Source organism: Phyllobates terribilis, unplaced genomic scaffold, assembly GCF_046119375.1.
Source record: "Phyllobates terribilis strain yellow unplaced genomic scaffold, ASM4611937v1 Scaffold_5__5_contigs__length_657084704, whole genome shotgun sequence".
Classification (NCBI taxonomy): domain Eukaryota; kingdom Metazoa; phylum Chordata; class Amphibia; order Anura; family Dendrobatidae; genus Phyllobates; species Phyllobates terribilis.
In genome coordinates, this window is record NW_027362765.1 from 92,551,358 (window position 1) to 92,576,567 (window position 25,210).

Consider the following 25,210-nt stretch of genomic DNA (forward strand, 5'->3'; position numbering starts at 1 on the left):
ATTTTCTCCAAAGACTTGCATTTGATACGGAAAATCCAAAAGTGAAAGGCATGTAATGCGCACATGACTATCAATAAGGGTTTGTCAAACTCAAATACCAGGTAGTATCAAAAGCAAAGCAGCTTTATTTATAATATGACACACCAATAAGAGACAAAAAGTGCAGTGTCAAAACTGTGATAAAAACGCATGGAAAAATCGCAAGTAACTGCATTTACTGTACATAATAGGTGCAGAAATGCTGCAACATAAAAAACACATCAAATACTCAACATTTGAAAGTCGCCTAAGGCGATGTTCACAAGCAACATTTTTTATATAAATTAAAAGCTGATTTTTACAGTACCAGCAAAAGCCACGAGATTTCAGAAATACACACGCATTTTTTAAATCTGCAGCATGTAATTTCTTTCAGCGTTTTTGCAGTGTTTTTTCATCTATAGAAAGCAATAAGAAAGTGAAAAAACAAACATGAACTGTACACATGTACTGTACACACAGCACAAGTAATCTGCACCCAAAAAACAAGACAAAAACGCAGCCAAATAGGTGTTTTGAATGCAGCGTTTTTGCTGCCAAAAGAGCAGTTTTTTGGCTGCCAAAAAAATGCAACAAAACGCTGCATGTGAACATAGACTTAAAGGGATTTTCCCACGAACGAAAATTCTTTTTAATCAATAGATCTTGGAATAATAATAACTTCCACAATTGGATGTGTTTAAATAAAATGTTCCTGTGCTGAGATAATCTTATAAATGTGCCCCTGCTGTGTACTGTGTAATGGCTGTGTCTGACCGTGCAGGAACATGGTCTGATCATACCACATCTCCTGGGCAGGGGAGGAAACAAAAGAGAGTATACAGACAGGATAGCAGGGGGTCGCAAATGATTCTTTTTGTGAGCTAAAACATTTCCCTGCCTGCTTATAAACAATGTTTTACTTCATAGAAAGAATCAGCTGTGATCCTGTACTGTAAAAAGGGAACCTGTCACGTCCTAGATGCTATGTACACTGCCCCCATAGAGTTGTTAGTGATACAATGTGCATCATTAACAAGCTGTTTTCATGACAATCGGTGGGAGTATAATGATTTTATAATGTTTTATATACCTTGTCTTATCTGCTCGTATTCAGTCATAGGGGTGTGATTCTCAGATTCAGTCATGGGTGGGCGCCGCAATCAGTCACTGCTGGCGCCGCCCATGACATTTGAATACTGCTCTTGGTAAGCGCTAGGTTTAAGGAGCACATGCACATTTGTACACGTCGGGACGCTGGTCCGGAGCGTGCGCACTCAGGCTGTGTGATTACCAGCTTCAGAGCGCATGCGCTGTGACCTGTGGTTCCCGACGCGTGCGCAGTCAATGTATCGTGCGGTCACCGCTGCAGTGTCACTGCTCATGCTCCCGTCCATGACTGAATGTGAGAATCACACTCTTATGACTGAATACGAGCAGGTAGGACAAAGTATATAAAACGATATAAAATCATTATACTACCACCGATTTTCATGAAAACAGCTTGTTAGTGATGCACACTGCACATTGCATCCCTAACAACGCTATGGGGGCAGTGTACATAGCAACTAGGACGTGACAGGTTTCCTTTAATGAAAAACTGTGAGCAGGTTTTTGCCATGTAATCTAAGAGCAGCATAATGTAGGGACAGAGACCCTAATTCCAGTGACGTGTCAATTACTAGGCTGCTTGCTGTTATTTTGATAGAATCACAGTTTTCTCTGCTGTAGATCTAGCAGAGCTCGGAATGCTGAGCTGTGTATAACCCCGCCCACACCACTGATTGGCTGCTGTGTACACTGTGCATAGGCAGAAAGCTGATGATCAGTGCTGGGGGTGTGGATGGACTAGGAGGCAAAAAGTCCTGTACTGATAATCTCCTGCTGATAAAACACTGATTGTATTCATACAGCAACAAACCACCTGCTGACAGATTCCCTTTAAAGGGGTGGTCTTATCCCAGACATTTAAAGTGAATCTGACAGCAGGATTTACGCCTATAAACTAGTATCAGCGCGGCCTGTGTCTTTTAACATTGATTCCTATCATTCATCTAATTACCAGGACTAGCCCAAGAGGTGCGTGGTCAGCGCTTTACAGTCTCTCCCTTTCTGTGGCTTTTACACTCACAGAGATATGATTCATGTCCCAGCCAAGCCCTCTCTGGTCTCTAAATCCTGCGCATGCTCGATAATAAACATGATATTGGGCATGCGCAGTGATCTCCTGCCTGCATTCCACCTCATTAGCCAAAGAGGCCAAGGCACCAGTTGTAACGGAAGATGGGGTGAACCCCTGTTTTGGTGAAAGATGCAGGTGCTGGAAAATCATACTTACATATTTAATAGAAGAACAAAAGTTTGCAAGGAATTAGTATCTGCAGCACAGAAGCCATTGCTGGCAGAGTATGACAGGAGGCTATGGTTATGCCCGCTGTGGTGTTCGGCCAGGAATATTGGCAGCAGCGTTATCCCCATAATTATATCAGTGGTGCTAAGTGACACTCCAAAGAGAAGGAGTGCGGCGAGTGGAGGACTGCATGCAGGAAGACGAGGAACATCTACACTTCACCACTGGAAACCGTCTAATCCATGGCATTAAACGCTATTTTGATGACAAATTCTCTTTAAAGATAAAAACTTTCCGTGTGTAAATTATTTAATGCAGTGAATGAAAAATACTACAGGAGCTTGTGTGTACGCATGGATGTAATGGTTACTATCAGGAAATGTACATCAGAAAATGATATATTGTTTACATCAGATTTTTTTATGTTGCATATGTTTTTTCATTTTTTATATCGCTATATCTATATTGAAGAAGAAAACAGTAATCTTGCAATTTTTACACTGGCCACTAGGCATAATACTAGACTTATACTACCTGCCCTGTACAGAAGACTCATCACAGACAGGATTACAATGACAGATCACACCTCTATATACAGTAGATAATACTGGATCCACCATTCACAATAGGTGATGTCACAGCTCACCCCCTCCTCCTGTACAATGAATGATAACACCTCTATATACAATAGATAACACAGGATCCAACATTCACAATGTGATGTCACAGCTCACCTCCTCCTCCTGTACAATGACTGATAACACCTCTATATACCGTAGATAACTCAGGATCCACCATTCACAATAGGTGATGTCACAGCTCACCTTCTGTACAATGACTGATAACACCTCTATATACAGTATTTAACGCAGGATCCAAAATTCACAATAGGTGATGTCACAGCTCTTCCTCCTCCTCCTGTACAATAACTGATAACACCTCTATATACAATAGATAACACATGATCCACCATTCACAATAGGTGACGTCACAGCTCTTCCTCCTCCTCCTGTACAATGACTCATAACACCTCTATACACAGTAGATACCACAGGATCCACCATTCACAATAGGTGATGTCACAGCTCTTCCTCCTCCTCCTGTACAATAACTGATAAGACCTCTATATACAGTAGATCACACATGATCCACCATTCACAATAGGTGATGTCACAGCTCTTCCTCCTCCTGTAGAATGACTGATAACACCTCTATATACAGTATTTAACGCAGGATCCAAAATTCACAATAGGTAATAACACAGCTCATCTCCTCCTCCTCCTGCACAATGGTTGCTAACACCTCTATATACAGCAGATAACAGGATCCACTATTCATGGTAGGTGATCTCACAGTTCACCTCTTCCTCCTCCTGTACAATGACTGATAACACCTGAATATACAGTAGATAACACAGGATCCACCATTCACAATAGGTGATGTCACAGTTCACCTCCTCCTCCTGTACAATGACTGATAACACCTCTATATACAGTAGATAACACAGGATCCACCATTCACAATAGGTGATATCACAGCTCACCTCCTCCTCCTGTGCAATGACTGATAACACCTCTATATACAGTAGATAACACATGATCCACCATTCACAATAGGTAGTGTCACATCTCACCTCCTGCTTTTGTACAATGACTGATAACACCTCTACATACAGTAGAAACACACGATCCACCATTCACAATAGGCGATGTCACAGCTCACCTCCTCCAACTCGTGTAAAATGAAAGATAGATAACTTTCTTAGTTGTACAAATAACAACTTTTTAGCTGTCTCATTATCATCACAGGCGAGATTACAATGACAGATGACATACCTATACACAGTAGATAACACAGAATCCACCATTCACAATAGGCAATGTCACAGCTCACCTCCTCCAACTCGTGTAAAATGAGATAGATAACTTTCTTAGTTGTACAAATTACTTTTTAGCTGTCTCATTATCATCACAGACGGGATTACAATGACAGATGATATACCTATACACAGTAGATAACACAGAATCCACCATTCACAACAGGGCTGTGGAGTCGGTAAGCCAAACCATCGACTCCAACTCCAAAGCACTGCAAAATCGGTGATGTTACAGCTTACCTCCGCCACCTCCTGTAGAATGACTGATGACACAGGATCCACCATTCAGAATAACTGCACAATGACCTTTGTCTTAATGAAAGCATGCTCAGAAAACACTTCTATACAAACAAATAGGGTCTGGGTCAATCTACTACTGCTGCTAATGTCCATGTGAAAAACAGGAAGTAAGAGTCAGATACTGAACCTAGTGGCCAGTGTGGAAATTGCAAGATTTTTTTAAATTGTGCAGAAATTGTGTCTGATGATTTGGTCTGATTTGGTGGCCTCCCGATTTATTAGGCAGACATATGGCTGGATTTAGAGAGTTATGTCTATTGTGTGCATAGATCTCAGTGCCTTGAGATGGGCAGATACTCATTCAGGGAACGATGGACAGGTAGAGTGCTTTCACCTGGCACTGTATACTGGACATATTTGCCAACAATGTTACCTTGCGCTCTCAAATGTTGCTGATGCGGTTTTTCCAATAGCACCAAAGCCTACTCCAACTGCCAGGCCCTCTAAAAAAGAAGACAAAGAAAAGAAAGCAGATTTATAAAAAGGAAACCGCTTTTTATCTCTTAGCACAGCAAACTATGGCAATATTTAACATTATGTTATGCCAGCCCCACAATAAGAGCCTGAGTGCATTATTGTACTGACTACCTAGTAAAGGTGTACTACAATACATTTTTTATGACTGTTTTGTCAGAATTTTCAGTATTGCAGCATAATAACCGTGGCTTTGACAAAAACATTCACTCTTACATATATTCGATGCCAGAAACCCCGGGCAGCAGTTTACTTTTTGTGATAAAAAAAAAGATTGGGCATGTTAAAATCCATTAGCCTGATCTTTCTTTTTCCTGACATCTGCTGCCAGCATGATTAAGGCATCTCGCTGAAACGCATTGGTTTTTGTATCTTTGGATATTCCTTGTGAACCGATGCATACTGATTTTAATACTTCTACAATAAAGATGGATTTTTAACTGTCTGTCATCGCTGGAGAACCCCTTTTTTCTTTTTGCAATTGTCTTCACGTCCAAAGCTAGGACGGCTCCGTGCGAGGCTTTATACCTGCTGGCAATCTTCAATGTGGTGAGCTGACATCCCTTCCCTACTCTCCTCTGTATAAATAGTCTGTGGACTGACGAGACAAAAGTTTAACTTTTTGGAAGGTGTATGTCCTATTACATCTGGCGTAGAAGTAACACAGCATTTCAGAAAAGGAACATCATACCAACAGTAAAATATGGTGGTGGTAGTGTGATGGCCTGGGGCTGTTTTGCTGCTTTAGGAACTGAAAGATTTGCTGTGGTAAATGGAACCATGACTTCTGCTGTCTACCAAAAAATCCTGAAGGAGAATGTCCGGCCATCTTTTCATGACCTCCAGCTGAAGCGCACTTAGGTTATGCAGCAGGACAATGATCCAAAACACACCAGCAAGTACACCTCTGAATGGCTTAAGAAAAACAAAGTTAAGACTTTGGAGTGACCTAGTCAAAAGTCCTAATCTTAATACGATTGTGATGCTGTGGCATGACCTTAAAAAGGCAGTTCATGCTTGGAAACCCTCCAATGTGGCTCAATTACAACAATTTTGCAAAGACGAATGGGCCAAAATTCCTCCAGAACGTTGTAAAAGACTCATTGCCAGTTATCACAAACACTTGATTGCAGTTGTTGCTGCTAAGGGTGGCCCAACCAGTTATTAAGTTTAGGGGGCAATCACTTTTTCACACAGGGCCGTGTAGGTTTGGATTTCTTGTTCTCTTAATAATAAAGACCTTCATTTAAAACCTGCATTTTGTTTTTACTTGTGTTATCTTTGTCAAATATTTAAATTTGTTTTGTGATCTAAAGCATTTAAGTGTGACAAACCTGCAAAATAATAAGATATCAGGAAGGGGGGCAAACATTTTTTCACACCACTGTATATTATACTAAAAATGGGCCCAAAATTATTTTAAAACAGAAAGGGACTTGTCTATCAGACCCCTGTCACTCTTCTGCAACACTGCCAGGTTCCCCTGCCAGTCTCCTCGCTTCCTCTCCCGAAGGCGGACTGCGCCTGCAAATCAACCGCAAAGGATAGGCGCCTTCTTCCGGGCTTCCAACTCAGATGGAACATCAAGGCAGCAGCCGATCAATGGTTGCTGATTGGTTGCAGTAGTCACATGATGTCCCCCCCGCCAGGAGAGGAAGCAAGGAGGCCGGCATGAGAGACAGGCAGCGGAGTGGATTAGCTAATCAGAACTGGAGTTAAACTGAGCAAAGTATGAGAGGAAACTGCAGACCAATGTAACTTCTATCCAGTGCTTCGATCCTGCACACAGGAAGCTTTAGAAATTATTTTTAGCAGGGCAGAGTTATACACCATGAGAGGTCAGGGACGAGACGCACTGGGGGGCACTTACAGATGTGTCACAACATCAAAACAGTGACAAAGTGTCTTATAACTGCACAGACTTTCATGGGAATGAGTCACAAGCCATCCCATGAAGAAAAGGTTACTCTGACCTTTCCCATGCAATTATCATATGCACATTAAAGGAATTTAATTAGTAAGAAATGGACGCCGGTGGAGTAAATTAGCATTACAAACATCTCAGAGTCCGCCTCCGGCTTGTCACTCCGTTTCAGTCCCTGGTTTAGTCACAGTGTCAGGTTGACACCAAATGCTTCAGCAAGGCTGATAATGCTCCTCTGTGCCAGAAAAAGGCTGGAGACCTGAAGAAACCTGCTAACCACAGTTCTATCTGTGCAGGAAACTGAGGCCCAACAGTCATGGCAGGGACATATATCAGGCACCAGTGTGCCAAGGCTGGGTCCAGGTCTAGATTAGGGCCATATATCAGGAGTCATGGCACACTGCTGGGTCCAGTTCTAGAGTACAATGATATAAGTAGCCGGGGTTGCACGCTTTGGTCCATGTCTAGAGTAGGGCTCATATCAGAGTCAGGACACACTGCTGGGTCCACATCTAGAGAAGGAGCTTAGATAAGGAGTCGGGGCAAACTCTTGGGTCCACGTCTACAGTAGGGCTCAGATCACGAAACTGGCACAATGGTTCAGGTATATAGTAGAAGCGTGTACACGTCTAGAGTAGGAACACATATTTGAACCGGAAGGAGCACTGATGGGTCCACATTTAGAGTAGGAACTTAGGTGAGGATTCGGGGCACACTCTTGGGTCCACGTCTGGAGTAGGGCTCAGATTAAAGTCGAGGCACACTGCTGGGTCCATGTCTAGAGTAGGAGCTTGAATGAGGAGTCAGGGGACACTCCTAGGTCCACGTCTAGAGTAGGGCTCAGATCAGGAAACTGGCACAAATGCTGGGTTCAGGTCTATAGTAGAAGCATGTCTAGGTCTAGAGTAGGAACACAAAAGCTGAGGAGCATTGCTGGGTCAGGGTCTAAAGCAGGTACTTAGATTAGGAACTGGAGCTGAGTCCAGGTTTAAAGTAAAACCACATATTAGAGCACTGCTGGATCCAGATCAAGTGTATGGCTATGTATTAGAAGCTGAGGAACACTTCAGAGTCTAGGTCTACAGCAGATATGTATATTAGAAGCTGAGGAGCACTATTTAGTCCAGATCTACAGAACGTGTGAACAGAAAAAGCGATTTTACAATAGAGATGGATAGTAAGAGGTTTTTAAGTGATTTTTTGGGTGTTTTCAGCCTTAAAAGAATTCCTCAAAAAACTCTGTTATGAACATAGCCTTCAGAATCTGAGGAGTAGTGCTGGATACAAGTCTGGAGTAAAAACATATATTAAAAGTAGAGGTGACACTGCTGAAACACATATTATAAGCCGAAGTGGCAATGTTGAGTCTAGATCAAGAGTAGGGCTGTTTATTAGAAGCCTTGGCACATTGATGGCTTCAGTAGTTAAAGATATTAGAAGCTGAAGAGCGCTGCCGAGTCTAGATCTACAGAAGTAACACATCTTAGAAGCTGAGGAGCGCTGCTGGGTCCAAGTCTAGAGTAGCAACACATATTAGAAGATGAGGAGAGCTGCTGGGTCTAAATCTAGAGTAGAAACACATATTAGAAGGCAAGAAGCGCTGCTGGGTCTAGATCTAGAGTAGAAAAACATATTCAAAGCTGAGGAACCCTGCTGGGTTCAAGTCTAGGTTAGGGAAAGATATTAAAAGCTGAGGAGTGCTGCTGGGTCCAGGGCTAGAGTAGGGACAGATATTATAAGCTGAGGAACACTACTGGGTCTAGATCTACAATAGAAACACATAGTAGAAGTTGAGGAGTGCTGCTGATCTAGAGTAGGGTCAGATATTAGAAGATGTGGAGTGCTGCTGGGTCTAGAGCTAGAGTAAGGACATATATTAGAAGCTGAGGTGCGGTACTGGGCCTAGATCTAGAGTAGAAACACATATTAGAAGCTGAGAAGCGCTGCTAGATACAGATCTACAGTAAAGACACATATTAGAAGCCGGGGCTCACAGCTGGGACAGGTGTAAAGTGGTGGCATACATCAGATCTTGGTTGTAGGTCCCATGGAATTGCCTCCTTAGTAGTGTTGAGTGAGTATGTTTTATTAACCCTTTTGCCGAATATGCTCGGGCAGAGCTCCGAGTATTTACAGCTGCTCGGTGATGTGTTTGAATCGCTCCCGTGTGCATGATTTGCAACTGTTCGACAGTTTTATTACATGAGAGGAATGTCTATTTCTTACACATTCCTCACATGTAATAAAGCTGTCAAACAGTCGCAAATCATGCACACGGGAGCGATTCAAACACATCACTGAGCAGCTGTAAATACTCGGAGCTCGGCCCGAGCATACTCGGACAGAACATACTCGCTCAACCCTACTCCTTAGCTCTTCAGCTTCCAACATTATAGAAACTTCTAACATGAATGTAATGTCCAGTTAAGAGAGAACAAGCATCCTAAACATTACATTAAATGCCCTTCACTGCAAATTACAGAGTTGAAAAGCCCAACTATCTTCCAATGACTTCTTCACAAGAGCCTCGCCACGCTTGTCAGTATTGCCACTGATGTAATACATTTGTATAATGGCAGTGTACCAGTTGGGCTTGTGCTGGCTTTCCTACACATGCTGTGCATTAAGATGTAGCATCTGTGTAATACCTGTGTATGTTAATAACCCAGTGATTGCAGCCTATACTACATCAGTTATTAACACTTTTCAGATCCATGCTGCTAAATTCTCACTCATCAAAGTGTGTATCTGCTGCAATCGACATTTTCAACCCATTGTCGGCTCTGAGCCCAGAACGCTGCCAGCCTCCAGCTTGATAGCCTAACCTTTGGTGGCGAAACTTCTCTTTCAATCAGTCATTCACTCCTCCGAAAGGTGATTGTGACATTCATCTTCCCCTTTTATGTTAACAGATTTTGAAAAACTTCCAACAGTGACCTATAATTCCTGTATTTGTCACCTTCTCCTTTGCTGAAAGCATTCAGAATTGTTTTCCGATATCAGTCATTTCAGACTGGGTAGAAGATGATCGTAGTGTTTGATGGGATAGCGGACAAGAAGTCTTAAAAAAGGAGATAAAAAAGGTTTTGCCTCATGATAAATTAGCTATATATGACACGTCTCTGAGCAGCTTGTGTTAAGTCGTTGACAATGAGCTCTCCTTTTGGCCAGAAATCTGCCAGTTCAAAACCAGCATAAACCATTATTTATTGGGCAGGCTGAAAGCTAACTGATTTTTTATATTAATAATCATATATTATTGAGCAGGCAGAAGTGATTCTTCTATTGCTCGATGTCCCTGTCTCACTCGTCTGGTGATAAAACAGAAACCAAGGAAAGGAGGGGACTGTGTGGGAGGGAGACACAGCAGAAACATGAGACCTAATTGTGTGAATTGAAACCGCTCAATGTATTGTCTCCAGAAAAAAATAATGGAGAAAACAAATTTATCGTTACACCTCGCCATCTCGCATTATTTTTACTCCACACTTTATATCAGGCAGAAGTAAAGGAAAATAGAATGACATGGAGGCGGCATGAGGGTCCCAAATGTTTACTGTTCTCATTCCTCTTTTCACAAGGGTGCATTTACACCACCTGAATTTGGGGCTTTAAATGATCGGTAAGTAATCACGATTGACGATCATTTAGTAGCCTGTCGATTAGTAATAGATTGCTCAGTGTGTATAGGCTGCCCTAGTTCTTGTCAATCTGAGTCCTGTTTACACAGGACTATGCGGCGCAGAGAACGATGATCTTTTATGGAGCACAAAGGATAACTTCACCTGACGAACAAGCGTTTTGCTCGTTGGTGGGGTGATCGGAAGCCTGTTTAGCCTACAAGTTTATCGTGAAAAGAGCGTTACTAGTAAATGGATCTCAAAGGGGTAGTCTCAACTTTGGAAGTTATCACCTATCCAGGGGATAGAGGATAACTTCCTGATTACTGGGGATTAGCGTTCAACGAACGTTCTCGGATAACGTGTTATCCAAGCATGCTCGTTCTTATCCGAGTATTTTCGGCGATTGACTAATAGGTTTGCCTCCCTGTGGCTGCATGTTTTCTGGCGGTAGACAGACGCAACACATGCGGTGATTTACTGTTTGTTAGCCAATCCCCGCATGTGTCTACCACCAGAAAACATGCAGCCGCAAGGAGGCAAACATATTAGCCGAGAGCGCCGAAAATAGTCAGATAAGACAGAGCATGTTCGCTCAATACTACTGGGGATCCAACCGCTGGGAACCTCACCGATCCTGAGAACCCATGTGAAAGGAGCTGTGCTCGATCATCCACACTGCTGCTCCATTCATTCTTATGGGAGTGCCAAAGACCAGCCGAGCGCAGTGCTCATCTATTTCCAGGGGTCCCATTAAAAATGTATGGTGGCCTTTTGGTTTTCATTTTTCATCCACTTTTGCTCCGTTTGCAATGGATATGGGTCTGTATAAAAGGATGACAACTGGACATGTGAACAGAGCCTAAATAATGTAATGTATGTACACAATGAAGCACCATCATGCCAGCATAGTCAGTGGACGGTGCCCTTTACGTATAGTATCAGTGTGAGCACGATATAAGCTATGTCAGATCAGGTACCCCCTGAATCGCTTCATGCAATCTCAATAGATAGCAATGTGGAGGGGTCTTTAAACAGATTACATAGCGTTTTTACAAATAATGTGGGGCTGAGCGTTTTGCATAGTTCACTGATATAATTAGCTCACCCATCAAACTCAATTAGGATGATTTCTGCAGATGCTGCAGCTCCGATGAGATGTTATAGATTGAAATCTTGACTGACGGTGGGAGGTATCTACTCTAAGAAACACTACAACTGGGGAAAAAGGAACTTCTCAGTATTCTAGTGACTCTATATCTTCATATCATAGACTGACCACCATCAGTGTTAAAAAGGGGCCTTGCACATTAGAGATATAGAAGCTTTTACCATGATACCTCCTCATAATTTACAGGCATATTACATATTAGATACCTTTAGAATGGTATACTGCAAATAGTGGAAGACCACAGGGCATCCTGCAGAGACCGTTGAAATCAATGCTGGAAAAGGGAGCCATCAGCTCCCTGCTCCACCATACACCCTGTGCGTCTGTGACTCAGCGCAGAAGCCATGATGACATCACGAGATTTCATCTACTGTGTGAAGCCTCAATCCACACACTGTACACAGGAGCAGCACATTGGGTGACCAGGTCTAGATGAGTAGCTTTAGGGTATGTGCACACGATGCAGAAATGCTCAGGATTTTTTCCTGAGCATTTCTGCATCTCCCTGGCAGGAAAAAACGCATGCGGATTGTACATGCGGTTTCCTGCCAGGGACATGCGGATATGAAGCGGTCTTCACTTTCATTTCCGCATGCGGGTTGACAAGCGCTTCCCAAGCGATTTTAGCATCACTTGGAAAGTGCTTGTCAACTTCACACTATATAAATCCATGCAAACAGCATGGATTTATATAGTGTGTGAATGTCAAAAAATAAAAAATAAATATATACTTTACCCTCTAATGGCCCCCGGTGTCCTGCTTCGCACGGTCCCGGCTACCGGCAGTGAAGACTGAAGGACCTGCCGACGTCAGCGTCACGTGACCCGTCACATGACTCTGACGTCAGCGAAGGTCCTTCTTCATTCAACCGCGAAGTGCCGGGAACCAAGCAGGAGCGCTGCGCGGGCCGTCAGAAGGTGAGTATATATATATTTTTTATTTTATTCTTTTTTTTTTTAATGGTACCTGGGTCTGGATGAGAGTCCTCTCATCCACACCCGGGTACCATCCGCACATTAGACCGCATGGAATGCGCATCAACATATACAGTGATGCGGATTCCATGCGGTCTTATGCAAGTCAATGGCGCCAAAAAAGCAGCGTTTCCGCAAAATTAATTGACATGCTGCGGATTTTTGAGCGCAGCGTTTACGCTGCGGAAAAATCCGCATCATGGGCACAGCACATGCGGATTTCAATTGGGGAACATTGCTGCCCTTCTACCATGCGTTTTTCATGCATTTCCGCGGCTGCAAAAACGCTGCGGAAACGCATTAAAAACGCATCGTGTGAACTCAGCCTCATGGTTTTCTTCCCATCATACTGTGTGTGGGAGATTGCAGATACCATCATTCTTTAAGGGGGTGAGGGCACCATACTGTGTGTGGGGAGCTGTGGTGACTATCATACTGGGTGGTGGCTCTCAGGGAGCCATCATACTATGTGTTGGGGCATTTACCATGAGAGGAGGATGTGAGAGTATCATTAATGTATGGGTCTGTTGGGGTATCACACTGTGTGTGGGCAGAATTATACTGCGTTTGAGGGGTTATGAGGTCATCATAATGTGGGTGGGCAGTTGTAGGGGCATCATACTGTATGGGACTGTTGGTGCCATCATACTACAGTTAGGTCCATATATATTTGGACAGAGACAAAATTTTTCTAATTTTGGTTCTAGACATTACCACAATGAATTTTAAACAAAACAATTCAGATGCAGTTGAAGTTCAGACTTTGAGCTTTCATTTGAGGGTACCCACATTAAAATTGGATGAAGGGTTTAGGAGTTTCAGCTCCTTAACATGTGCCACCCTGTTTTTAAAGGGACCAAAAGTAATTGGACAGATTAAATAATTGTAAATAAAATGTTAATTTCTAGTACTTGGTTGAAAACCCTTTGTTGGCAATGACTGCCTGAAGTCTTGAACTCATGGACATCACCAGATGCTGTGTTTCCTCCTTTTTGATGCTCTGCCAGGCCTTCACTGCGGTGGTTTTCAGTTGCTGTTTGTTTGTGGGCCTTTCTGTCTGAAGTTTAGTCTTTAACAAGTGAAATGCATGCTCAATTGGGTTGAGATCAGGTGACTGACTTGGCCATTCAAGAATATTCCACTTATTTGCTTTAATAAACTCCTGGGTTGCTTTGGCTTTATGTTTTGGGTCATTGTCCATCTGTAGTATGAAACGACGACCAATCAGTTTGGCTGCATTTGGCTGGATCTGAGCACACAGTATGGCTCTGAATACATCAGAATTCATTCGGCTGCTTCCGTCCTACGTCACATCATCAATAAACACTAGTGACCCAGTGCCACTGGCAGCCATGCATGCCCAAGCCATCACACTGCCTCCGCCGTGTTTTACAGATGATGTGGTATGCTTTGTATCATGAGCTGTACCACGCCTTCGCCATACTTTTCTCTTTCCATCATTCTGGTAGAGGTTGATCTTGGTTTCATCTGTCCAAAGAATGTTCTTCCAGAACTGTGCTGGCTTTTTTAGATGCTTTTTAGCAAAGTCCAGTCTAGCTTTTTTATTCTTGATGCTTATGAGTGGCTTGCACCGTGCAGTGAACCCTCTGTATTTACTTTCATGCAGTCTTCTCTTTATGGTAGATTTGGATATTGATACGCCTACCTCCTGGAGAGTGTTGTTCACTTGGTTGGCTGTTGTGAAGGGGTTTCTCTTCACCATGGAGATTATTCTGCGATCATCCACCACTGTTGTCTTCTGTGGGCACCCAGGTCTTTTTGAATTGATGACTTCACCAGTGCTTTCTTTCTTTCTCAGGATGTACCAAACTGTAGATTTTGCCACTCCTAATATTGTAGCAATTTCTCGGATGGGTTTTTTCTGTTTTTGCAGCTTAAGGATGGCTCGTTTCACCTGCATGGAGAGCTCTTTTGACCGCATGTTTACTTCACAGCAAAACCTTCCAAATGCAAGCACCACACCTCAAATCAACTCCAGGCCTTTTATCTGCTTAATTGAGAATGACATAACGAAGGGATTGCCCACACGTGTCCATGAAATAGCCTTGGAGTCAATTGTCCAATTACTTTTGGTCCCTTTAAAAACAGGGTGGCACATGTTAAGGAGCTGAAACTCCTAAACCCTTCATCCAATTTTAATGTGGATACCCTCAAATGAAAGCTGAAAGTCTGAACTTCAGCTGCATCTGAATTGTTTTGTTTAAAATTCATTGTGGTAATGTCTAGAACCAAAATTAGAAAAATGTTGTCTCTGTCCAAATATATATGGACCTAACTGTATGTAGGGCAGGGGTCTCAAACTTGGCTGAGTATATGGGTCGCACATAGAAATTTTTTTAATTTGGGAGGCCGCATCATTCTTAGCAGGACAAAGTGACATTTTTAGTGATACCATATTTTTCTATACAACTTTTGATCATTTTTTTAACATTTTTGCAGTGTTTATTTTATTTTTAAATGGCATTCACAGCATGGGCTATGGTTCAGTTTTATAGCTTGGGTTGCTATGGATGTGGCGATAACAAACATGCACTTTCTTGGTTCAATTTAGCTTATATATAAAATAGCATTTTTAGTGGCAAAATATTTTTTAATGCTTTATTTTATTATATTTTTACATTTTTACAATTTTGTTTAGCCCAACTAGCCACATACAGTAATATTGTCTTACAATTAGCACCATATAGTAATTATGACAAACATCTTGTAGTAATGTGCCCTTATGCTGGTCCCCATCTTGAAGTAATACCCCATCCTGGTACCCTTCTTGTAGTAATGCCCCATTCTGGTCCCCTTCTTGTAGTAATGTCCCCATCCAGGTCACCATATTTTAGTAATGTCCCCATCCTAGTCCCTATCTTATAGTAATGTCCCATCCTGGTCCCCTTCTTGTAGTAATGCCCCATCCTGGTCCCCTTCTTGTAGTATTGTTCCCATTCAGGTCCCCATATTGCGGTAATGTTCCCATCTTGTAGTAATGCTCCATCCTTGTCCCCTTCTTATAGTAATCTCCCCATCCAGGTCCCCATATTGTAGTAATGTCCATAAGTTACAGTAATGCCCCATCCAGGTCCCCATATTGTAGTAATGTCCATATCTTACAGTAATGCCCCATCCTGGTCTCCATTTGGAGTAATGTCCCCATCCCAGTCCCCATCTTGTAGTAATGTGCCCATCCTAGTCCTCATCTTGCAGTAATGCCCCATCCTGGTTCCCTTTTTGTAGTAATGTGACCATCCTCGTATTCCTCTTGCTATAATGCCCCATTCTGGTCCCCATATTGTAGTAATGTCCCCATCCAGGACCCCATATTGTAGTAATGTCCCCTATTGTGCCATTCTTCACATACACATAAAAGAAAAAAAAAAAAAGATTCCTCTCACTAGTCCTCCGTTCCCTCAGCATCCTCTTTTCTGCACATGCGGCTTCCCGGCACTGTAGAACCCTTGACAATCGCGGCCCGGTCCAGGTGTCCGCCGACGGCAGCGCTTTATTTCAATTGAATATGTGTCCTTGGACGCACATTCAATTGAAATGTATTGCCAACACACATTCAATTGAAATGTATTGCCACATAGAGACAAGCTTTCTGCACAGCAATACCAATATCAGCTGCCGGTTAATCAGAGGCCAGCAGCTGACATCATTGTGCCGGTGCATTGCATTAACGTCATACGCTGCCGCACTGCGCCAATGTCAACTGCTGGCCTCTGATTGACCGATGGCTGGCATTTATATTGCTGTGCAAAGAGCTTGTCTCCAAGAACGCACATTCAACTAAAATAAAACGCTAGACGGGGCCGCGATCACCAAGGGGTCTACATTGATGGCAGGCCGCATGAAGCAGTCTCAGGGGCTGCATGGGGCAAGCGTGTTTGAGACCGGCGATGTAGGGGAACTATATGGGCATCATACTGTGTGTAGGGAGAATCATACTGCATGTGTGGGGGTACTGCGGTTTTAAATTGTGTGGGTGAATTCGCTGTGGGGATCTCATACTGTGTGTTGGCAGGAGAGACGGGCTTTTTTGAGGGCATTATACACTATGTGGGCCATGAAAAGGGTATCTTAGTAGTTGAGAACACTAAGGGTCTTCAATAGGGCACAATGCCTGTGCATGTGTCATGTCCCTTTCTAGGTCTTTAAAAGTTAGGAGGTATGACAGTGACTGCACCAATGTGCCATGACCCCACAGAATATATTTTTTGGGCGGAAGGGGAGGTGGGAGGCCAAATTAGGACTTTTGCTACACGGCCACATGATTTCTAAGTAGGCCCCGTATCTATATTATACAGCTGAAACCAGAAGTTTACATACACTATGTAAAAAGACACATATGCATGTTTTTCTCAATATTGGACATGAAATCAGAATAAGCCTTTCTAGTTTTAGGTCAACTAGGATTACCATAATTTTTAATATTTGCCAAATGCCAGAATAATGAGAGAGAATGTTTTAAGGCATTTTTATTACTTACTGCAAAGTCAAAAGTTTACATACACTATTACTATGCCTTTAAACAATTCTGGACTGCCCATATGATGATGTCACGTGTTTGGAAGCTTTTGATAGTTTTTTGGTAACATCTGAGTTAATTAGAGACACACCTGTGGATGTATTTTAATGCAAACACACTGTTTCTTTGTGCAGCATCATGAAAAAGTCTAAAGAAATCATCCAAGATATCAGGAAGAGAATGGTGGACTTGCACAAGTCTGGCTCATCCTTGGGTACAATTTCAAGATACGTGAAGGTGCCTCGATCATCTGTACAAACAATTATACGCAAGTACAAACAAGATGGGAATGTCCAGCTATCATACCGCTCAGGAAGGAGGCGGGCTCTGTGTCCCAGAGATGAACGTGCTTTGGTCCGACATGTGCATATCAACCCAAGTACAAAAGCAAAAGACCTTGTGAAGATGATGGCGGAAGCTGGTAAGATTGTGTCAATATCCACAGTGAAACAAGTACTGTATCAACATGGGCTAAAAGGCCACTCTGCCAGGAAGAAGCCATTATTTCAAAAGAATCATAAAAAAGCCAGATTAATGTTTGCAAATGCACACAGGACCTTAATTTTTGGAGACATATCCTGTGGTCTGATGAAACTAAAATTAAACTATTTGGGCATAATGACCATCGTTACGTTTGGAGGAAAAAAGGGAGACGCTTGGAAGCCTAAGAACACCATCCTAACTGTGAAACACGGGGGTGGCATCATGTTGTGAGGTTGTTTTGCTGCAGGAGGGACTGGTGCACTTCACAAAATAGATGGCATCATGAGAAAAGAAGATTATGTGGCAATACTGAAGCAACATCTCAAGACATCAGCCAGGAAGTTAAAGCTTGGGCGGAAATTCGTCTTCCAAATGGACAATGACCAGAAGCATACTGCCTAAATGGTAAAGTGGCTTAAGGATAACAAAATCAATGTTTTGGAGTGGGCATCACAAAGCCCTGATCTGAATCCTATTGAAAATTTATGGGCAAAGCTGAAAAGGCAGGTGCGACCAACTTTTGTGAGAAGCTTGTGGAAGGATATCCCAAACGTTTGACCCAAGTCATTCAGTTTAAGGGCAATGGTACCAAATACTAATGAAATGTATGTAAATTTTTGACTTTGCAGTAAGTAATAAAAATGCCTTAAAACATTATCTCGCTCTCATTATTCTGGCATTTGGCAAATATTAAAAATTATGGTAATCCTAATTGACCTAAAACGAGAACGGTTTATATATACATATACATACACACACACACATTTAAACCCAGCCCAGATATACACCGTGAATGTGTGTGTTATGTATATATTGTGGTAGATCGACTCACTTGGTTGCACATAGAGGTACACAGGAACACTGTCTCTTTAAATCTTCTGCTGAGTTTATTAAGAGTACTGCATAAACTACAGCAATGTTAGCAAAAACAAACACGGCCTTCCTGGACTAACACGAAAAACAAAACATAACCATGAGTATGCCATAGTCCTTGTTGCTACGGGTAATCCCCCGCTTCAGGAACAAACATTCCCAGGGTTGTCTTTCCTTCATATGACCAAAACAGCTCAGAGCTTTCACCTCCTGGCCCACCCCTCTCCAAATGCTCTGAAAGGCTGTGATTTTATCCTCTGAGTTCCTCCCTTTCTACAGGTGTTTAATCATCCCAGCACTAAGATGGCTCATTAACCCACTTGTGTGCTGGAAGCTTTTTCCTATGTATAATTACTGCAGCTATTAATCTCAGCGCTACACATCTCCCCTCCAGTACTTTGCCAATGACTTTGTGACAATAGCTATACGTACATCTGTCTGGGTTGCGTGTGTGAATATTATATATATATATATATATATATATATATATATATATATATATATATATATATATATATATATATATATATATATATATATATACGCAGCCCAGAGACAGATGTCTAAATCTTGTCGGTGAGGCATTACTTAAACGCTGTCAGTGTTGGCTTTGTTTGTGGGGAAAGAGATGCCAGAGGGGATATACAGTGCTGTGCAAATTAATTGGGACAAAGCATTTTTTAAGTAAAATCGTAAGTTGGTTACCAATCAGTGATTCAAACCAGTTTTAACTGCTTTGAACAGGTGTGAGTGTACAACCGTGAGTAACAAAATGTGGTTTGACTGGTTTCAGTCAGAAAATAACAGCTAGCTGCCCCCTCAGCTTCAGTTGAGAGCTTGTTTCTGTGAGGAGTGGTTTAGTGTACTTTTTCTTCATGCCACAATTCCAAGTGTGTGAAGAAATTCCTGGAAGAAAATAAAGTAAAAGTGCTGGACTGGCCTGGCAATTCACCAGACTTAAATCCTATAGAAAATTTGTGGAGCATTGTGAAGAGACGTCTTGGCAAAATGGACTGTACAACCAAAGAACGCATGATAAACAGTGCCATACAAGTGTGGTTCCATGATGAAGAATTGAAGAATTTATGCAAAAACTTGGTAGAATCAATGCCAAAACGCATTGAAAATCTCTTATCTGCTAAACGAGGACATATTTCTTACTAAAATTAGTATGTAACAGTGCATTATAACATTTTATTATTAAATATTCAAAAATATTTTTTTTTTGGCTTTGTCCCAATTAATTTGCACAGCACTGTATATATATCTATACCATGTGAATTGTTTTGTTTACTTATATCAGAAAATGATGCTGTGCATCAGCTGTGGCTAGGAGTTGACAGGTAAAAATGTTCCTGCGCAATAGGATTATTTTTCTCAGTACTGAAATCCAAAAGAGGAATATTGCTATAGAAGAAACATCACGAATGAAAAAAATAAAACAAATAAAAAACACAACACCATTGTGTGTGAGATAGGTAAAGGGTTGAAAGTATAAAAACCTCTGTGATGCATCACATAATATGATGGTGCTATGTAGGTGGGGAAATTTATAAAGCTAAGATTACACTGGGGAAAATTTTCTTTAAGAAGTCCTCCTACTCAGCACTCATTACCTGTATTAATTGCACCTGTTTGACCTTGTTACCTGTACAAAAGACACCTGTCCACACACACAATCAATCACACTCCAACCTCTCCCCCATGTCCAAGACAAAAGAGCTGTCTATGGACACCAGGGACAAAATTGTAGACCTGCACGAGGCTGGGATGGGCTACAGAACAATAGGCAAGCAGCTTGGTGAAAAGGCAACAACTGTTGGCACAATTATTAGAAAATGGAAGAAATAAAAAATGACTGTCAATTTTCCTCGGTCTAAGGCTCCATGCAAGATCTCGCCTCGTGGGGTAAGGATGATTCTGGGAATTGTAACAGTAGCTGCAAAGAGGAATACATTTTTTTTTTATTTCTTTTCTCTGTTGCAATCATAAGCAAGTAGAAAAGAGGCATAAAAAGAACACACAACCACAACAACTTAGGTTTCTTAGTGTGTGACATACAGCTCTGATCTCCTGTAACCTCCTACATGATTAGAAAGTGCTTGAGATTACAGCACAGATGACTTACACCTTTCAGATAAGCTCCCTGTGGGTGAAGTTGCAGCACAGCTGAGTTTAGCAGTGTCACGTTACAAACCGGTTTATGAGCTCTTCTCTAATAACACTGTCGGCTCTGCTATGCCGCCCCTTTCCCCCACACTTTCAGTCCGAAGCTATGTCAGTAATCAAAATTATGGTGAGGACAACAAACATACGTGTGAATCATCTCCGGACAGGTAGTTTTGGGGGAGGGGCAGTACAACAGGGCTGACAGTACTATGAAAGGAGAGCTGGTAGAAGTGTTTCTAATGTGACACAGCTAAACTCAGCTGTGTTGCCTCTTCCCCTAAACTGACTCATGCAGGAGCAGACTAGAGCTGTATCATTACATCTCACACTTAGAAACCCAAGCTATGGCGGGGGTGTAGTCTTTTTCTCCTCAGTTGCTGACTGCTTATGATTGGGCAACTCATACAGGGAAGAAGAAGTACACACTGTCTGATAAGACAGTGAAAACCGTCTTATAATAGCCACTTGGACTTAACAAAATTAACACATTAGGTGCCAAATACTTTGATTGGTAATATTACAGGGATGTTAGTCTTTATGGACTAAGATGCCAATATCAATCCAAGACGTAGCTTTAAAGTGCACCTGTCAGCAGGATTGTGCTTAGTAAACTACATACACTGTCAGATGTGCGCCATTACACTGAATAAACTGATACCTGGGTTGATTAAATCCATCCTGTTATTCTTGTGTAATCTTTACTTTCAGTTTGGAGATAATGATATGCCCATTATTTGGGGCAGCCTGTGGGGAGAGCTCTCTGTGGTGCTCTGTTTACATATTCATCTGAATGCTCTTATGACAGCTCACTGATCGTTCACTGACCAGCCTTTTATTTTACATAATGCATCTAGTAGTGTGGGGTTATGTAAAATAGGAGGCAGGTCAGTGAAGGATCAATGAGCTGTTATAAGACTATTCAGATGAATATGTAAGCAAAGCACCAGAATAATAAATAATAATAATAATAATAATAGTGCCCACCCCACAGGCCGCCCCAGAGCACGAGCATATCATTATCTCCAAACTGAAAATAAAGATTACACAAGAACCACAGGACGGATTTCATCAACCAAGGTATCATTTTAATCACTGTAACGGCGCCCACCTGACTGTGTATATAGTTTACTGAGCACAATCCTGCTAACAGGTGCGCTTTAATATTAAGGTTTTACATGTACCAATAATCTCTGTGTGGAATTGGCTACATGGACATGTTTACTTTATGGTTCAGATCTCTGACTTGAGAACAGTTGTCTTAAGAGACATTGCAATGATTGAGCAGCACATGCAGCTCTGGCAAAAATTATGAGACCACTGCAAAATTTTCAGTTTCTCAGATTTTTCTCTTTATGGGTATATTTTTTAGTAAAATGTACATTGTTGTTTTAGTCTATAAACTACTGACAACATGTCTCCGAAATTCAAAGCTAAAATTTTGTATTTATTTGCAGAAAATGATAAAGCGTCAAAATACTAGAAAAGAAACAGCGCTTTCAGACCTCAAATTACTCATGTTTTAACTCAGGAACAGTTCAGAGATCAATATTTGGTGGACTAACCATGATTTTTAATCACAGCTTTCATGAGTCTTGGCTGCTTTCCACCAGTCTTTCCATGCCTTCCAATAGAAAACTGTTCAGTGGTCTCTTAATTTTTGCCAGAGCTGTATGTCAGACAATATCTTGTCACAGAAATCATTTCCAATTCTCATATCACATAACTCAGGTAGCTGCCACTAGGTAATGTCCATGATAAACGACCCTCCATCAGTCATGCATTTTGGTAAATCACCTCGTGTATTCTATATACTTATGCATTTTATTTTGCATTTCCATTCCATAAGAAATAGAATCTGGTCAGGACTGATGGCTGCCAGAAACATAGGTCCTTGATCTGTCAGATGACCTATTAGATAACAATTGGATCGCGACTATAAGAAAGATGTGTAACCAAATCATTCAAGAAGATGCTCTACACATCACATTTATACAGCCAGTTGACTATTAAATGATGATAGTATATGTACTACTGCCAATTAAAATGGTTTGGAGCTAATTTCAGACATATTGGTTTATTTATTATTTAACTGCGTTCAGCTCGATCTCGAGCCATGGCGACTTGATGAATGAACGATCTGTAGGAAGATTGATCTTGTGCAAGCCTAGATAGGTCCACCAGGGTCTTCTCCACCAATATCTTGATTGTATCAAGACATTGGGTTGCTTGACTTCCTCTTCACTTTGTTCCTTGTATTCTTCCGACCATGATGTCCTTCTCCAGTGATTGTGACGCGCCCCCTGGGTCGTGGGGTACTCGGTGCCGGGCCGGTCGTTTGCTAGGGGAGATGTCACAGTGGCGGTGACCCAGTCCGTGACCCAGGGCGGTCAATAAAAGGGGAATAAAGAAAAGGGAATATAGTTTTTATATAATGTTCGTGACGCCACCTGTGGTATGCGGCTAAAGGGAGCCGCTGCTGCGGAGCAGGTCCTCTGGAGCTGTTGGTAATGCAGCAGAGTTGGTTCAGCTCTCCACAGGTAGAGCTAAGCTCCAGGGCGTTGCTGTGGTGATTATAGATGAGGTAGATGTTGTTGTGTAGTGTGGTGCAGGAGATGATGGTGCAGCAATAATCCACAGAGACAGTGGGGTGCAGTCTTCAGGGTTTACTCACGATTATCACGTTGCTCCTGGTTACAACTGCAGATTTTAACAATCCACGTCGTCCTGCGTTCACCACGGGAGGAGTTCAGCAATCCCTCAGGTAATTCAAGAGCACTTAACGGGACCCCTTTCTGTGTGCCTTTCTCAGTCGTCTTCCTGCACTGGCTCTCACCCTCCTGCCCTGCGCCTCGCAAACAGTGTCCCAAGCCGGTAACCTCAGATCTTGGCGGGCAACCTGGAGTTCCCTGGATCCTGTGCGGCTACCTCTTTGGCGATTAATTGCGGCTGTGGAAATGTAGAAGCCTCAGGTTTCTAGCTGAATATTGCAATTCTCACTAGTTAGGGGCCGGTCCCCTCTGCGGCTTGATCCCTCCACGTCCTGGTAGATTCGGGCCTCCAGCACTTCCCGTACCCCTAGGTTCCCCTCTTTCCTTCTTGGAGCCTTTCTTCCTGCTCTTCTCCTCTCTTCAGTCAGTCTCACCTCCTGGGCCTCTCTCACTCAGGCCAGCTCCTCCTGAGCAGAGCTCCTGCTCCACACACCCTCTCCTCACTGTTCTGACCACTCCCAAGATGGCTTCCCTTTTTATATCCTCCTTCTCAAGTGCTCCCCTGATCTTCTTCCTCCACCCACACCCACTACATGGTTCCCCCTCTCTTGGCTCCCCCCATTCCAGCCAGGGGCAGGGCTCAGCAGTGGAGCAGTGCATCTTGCCCCTCCTGCTGGTCTGGAGTGGTGTAGTGTTGGATGCAGGTGTTTGGGTCCCGGGCAGTACTCCATCCTTACCTGAGAGTGGGATACCACACCTCTGGGTGAGATGCAGTACCTCTGTGGCGAATGAACCCACAGGGGCGCCACAATTGCTCTCTTCGTATGATGTGTCCAAAGTAGGCAAGTCGTAGCTTGGTGATCCTTGCTTCCAGTGACATGTCTGGCTTGATTTGGTCCAAAATTGATTTCTATGTTCTTCTCGCCATCCATGGTATTAATAACATTGGCATATTGGTTACAGGCGGATATCCATTGTAGAGATGGACAAAAGGACTTCAAGTGTCAAAACAATCTGGGATGTACAATCTGGTGTCATTACTGGTTATTGTCATGGGAATCGAACTTCTATCAGTATACGGCAAAGAAACAATTGGTCATTTAAGAACTAAAAACAGATGACTTTCCATGGGGAAAGAATGACAAGAGGCACAGGGATCAGAACATGACAGCAGAGCAGCACATGAAGGGATTTTTTTCCTTAGCAAGTTCGGTTTACAGAAGTAGTAACCAATACTTTCAAAGGTCTAGCACTTTTTATACCTTGGTATGGCAGTCTTGGCTGTAAGTATCCTATTCACAGAGGGCTCGTACAAGATTAGAAACAAAATACTAAAATGTTGGACTGCGTTCAAGTCAACAGGGTCCTATTGGGAAATCCACATGGCATGGTTTATGTCAACAGGTCATCATAAAAAAAAAAATAATAATCATAGTCGCCTGTTTAATTCCACTTTGCTCTGCAGAGACGGCTGGTTGTTGTTTACTTCCCTATAATGATGACATCACATACAAACATGTGGCTAGCCTCAAAGGTCTTGTACCTTACATGTAAGTGTTTGGCTGCAATGGTCACATGAATGTACGTTATGTCTCATTTTAGCTTTCAAAAATTCTTTTTAGAATGTGGAGCCCAAAACTGGATCCCATATTCAAGATGTGGCCTTACAAGTGATTTATAGAAGGGTAATAATACATTGGGATCACAGGATTTTATCTTTCTTTTTATACAC

At 42.3% G+C, this 25,210-nt stretch overlaps 1 protein-coding gene across 2 annotated transcripts in view; it reads right to left on the reverse strand.

Annotated features, from left to right (window-relative positions):
* The window catches only part of SLC39A11 (solute carrier family 39 member 11), a 444,394-nt gene that overhangs the window by 17,592 nt on the left and 401,592 nt on the right, over positions 1–25,210 (reverse strand). For both annotated transcript variants that reach the window (XM_073682539.1, XM_073682538.1), the window contains exon 7: positions 4,918–4,987. In XM_073682539.1, the coding sequence (XP_073538640.1) occupies positions 4,918–4,987 (70 nt within the window). The remainder of the gene's footprint in view (positions 1–4,917; positions 4,988–25,210) is intronic.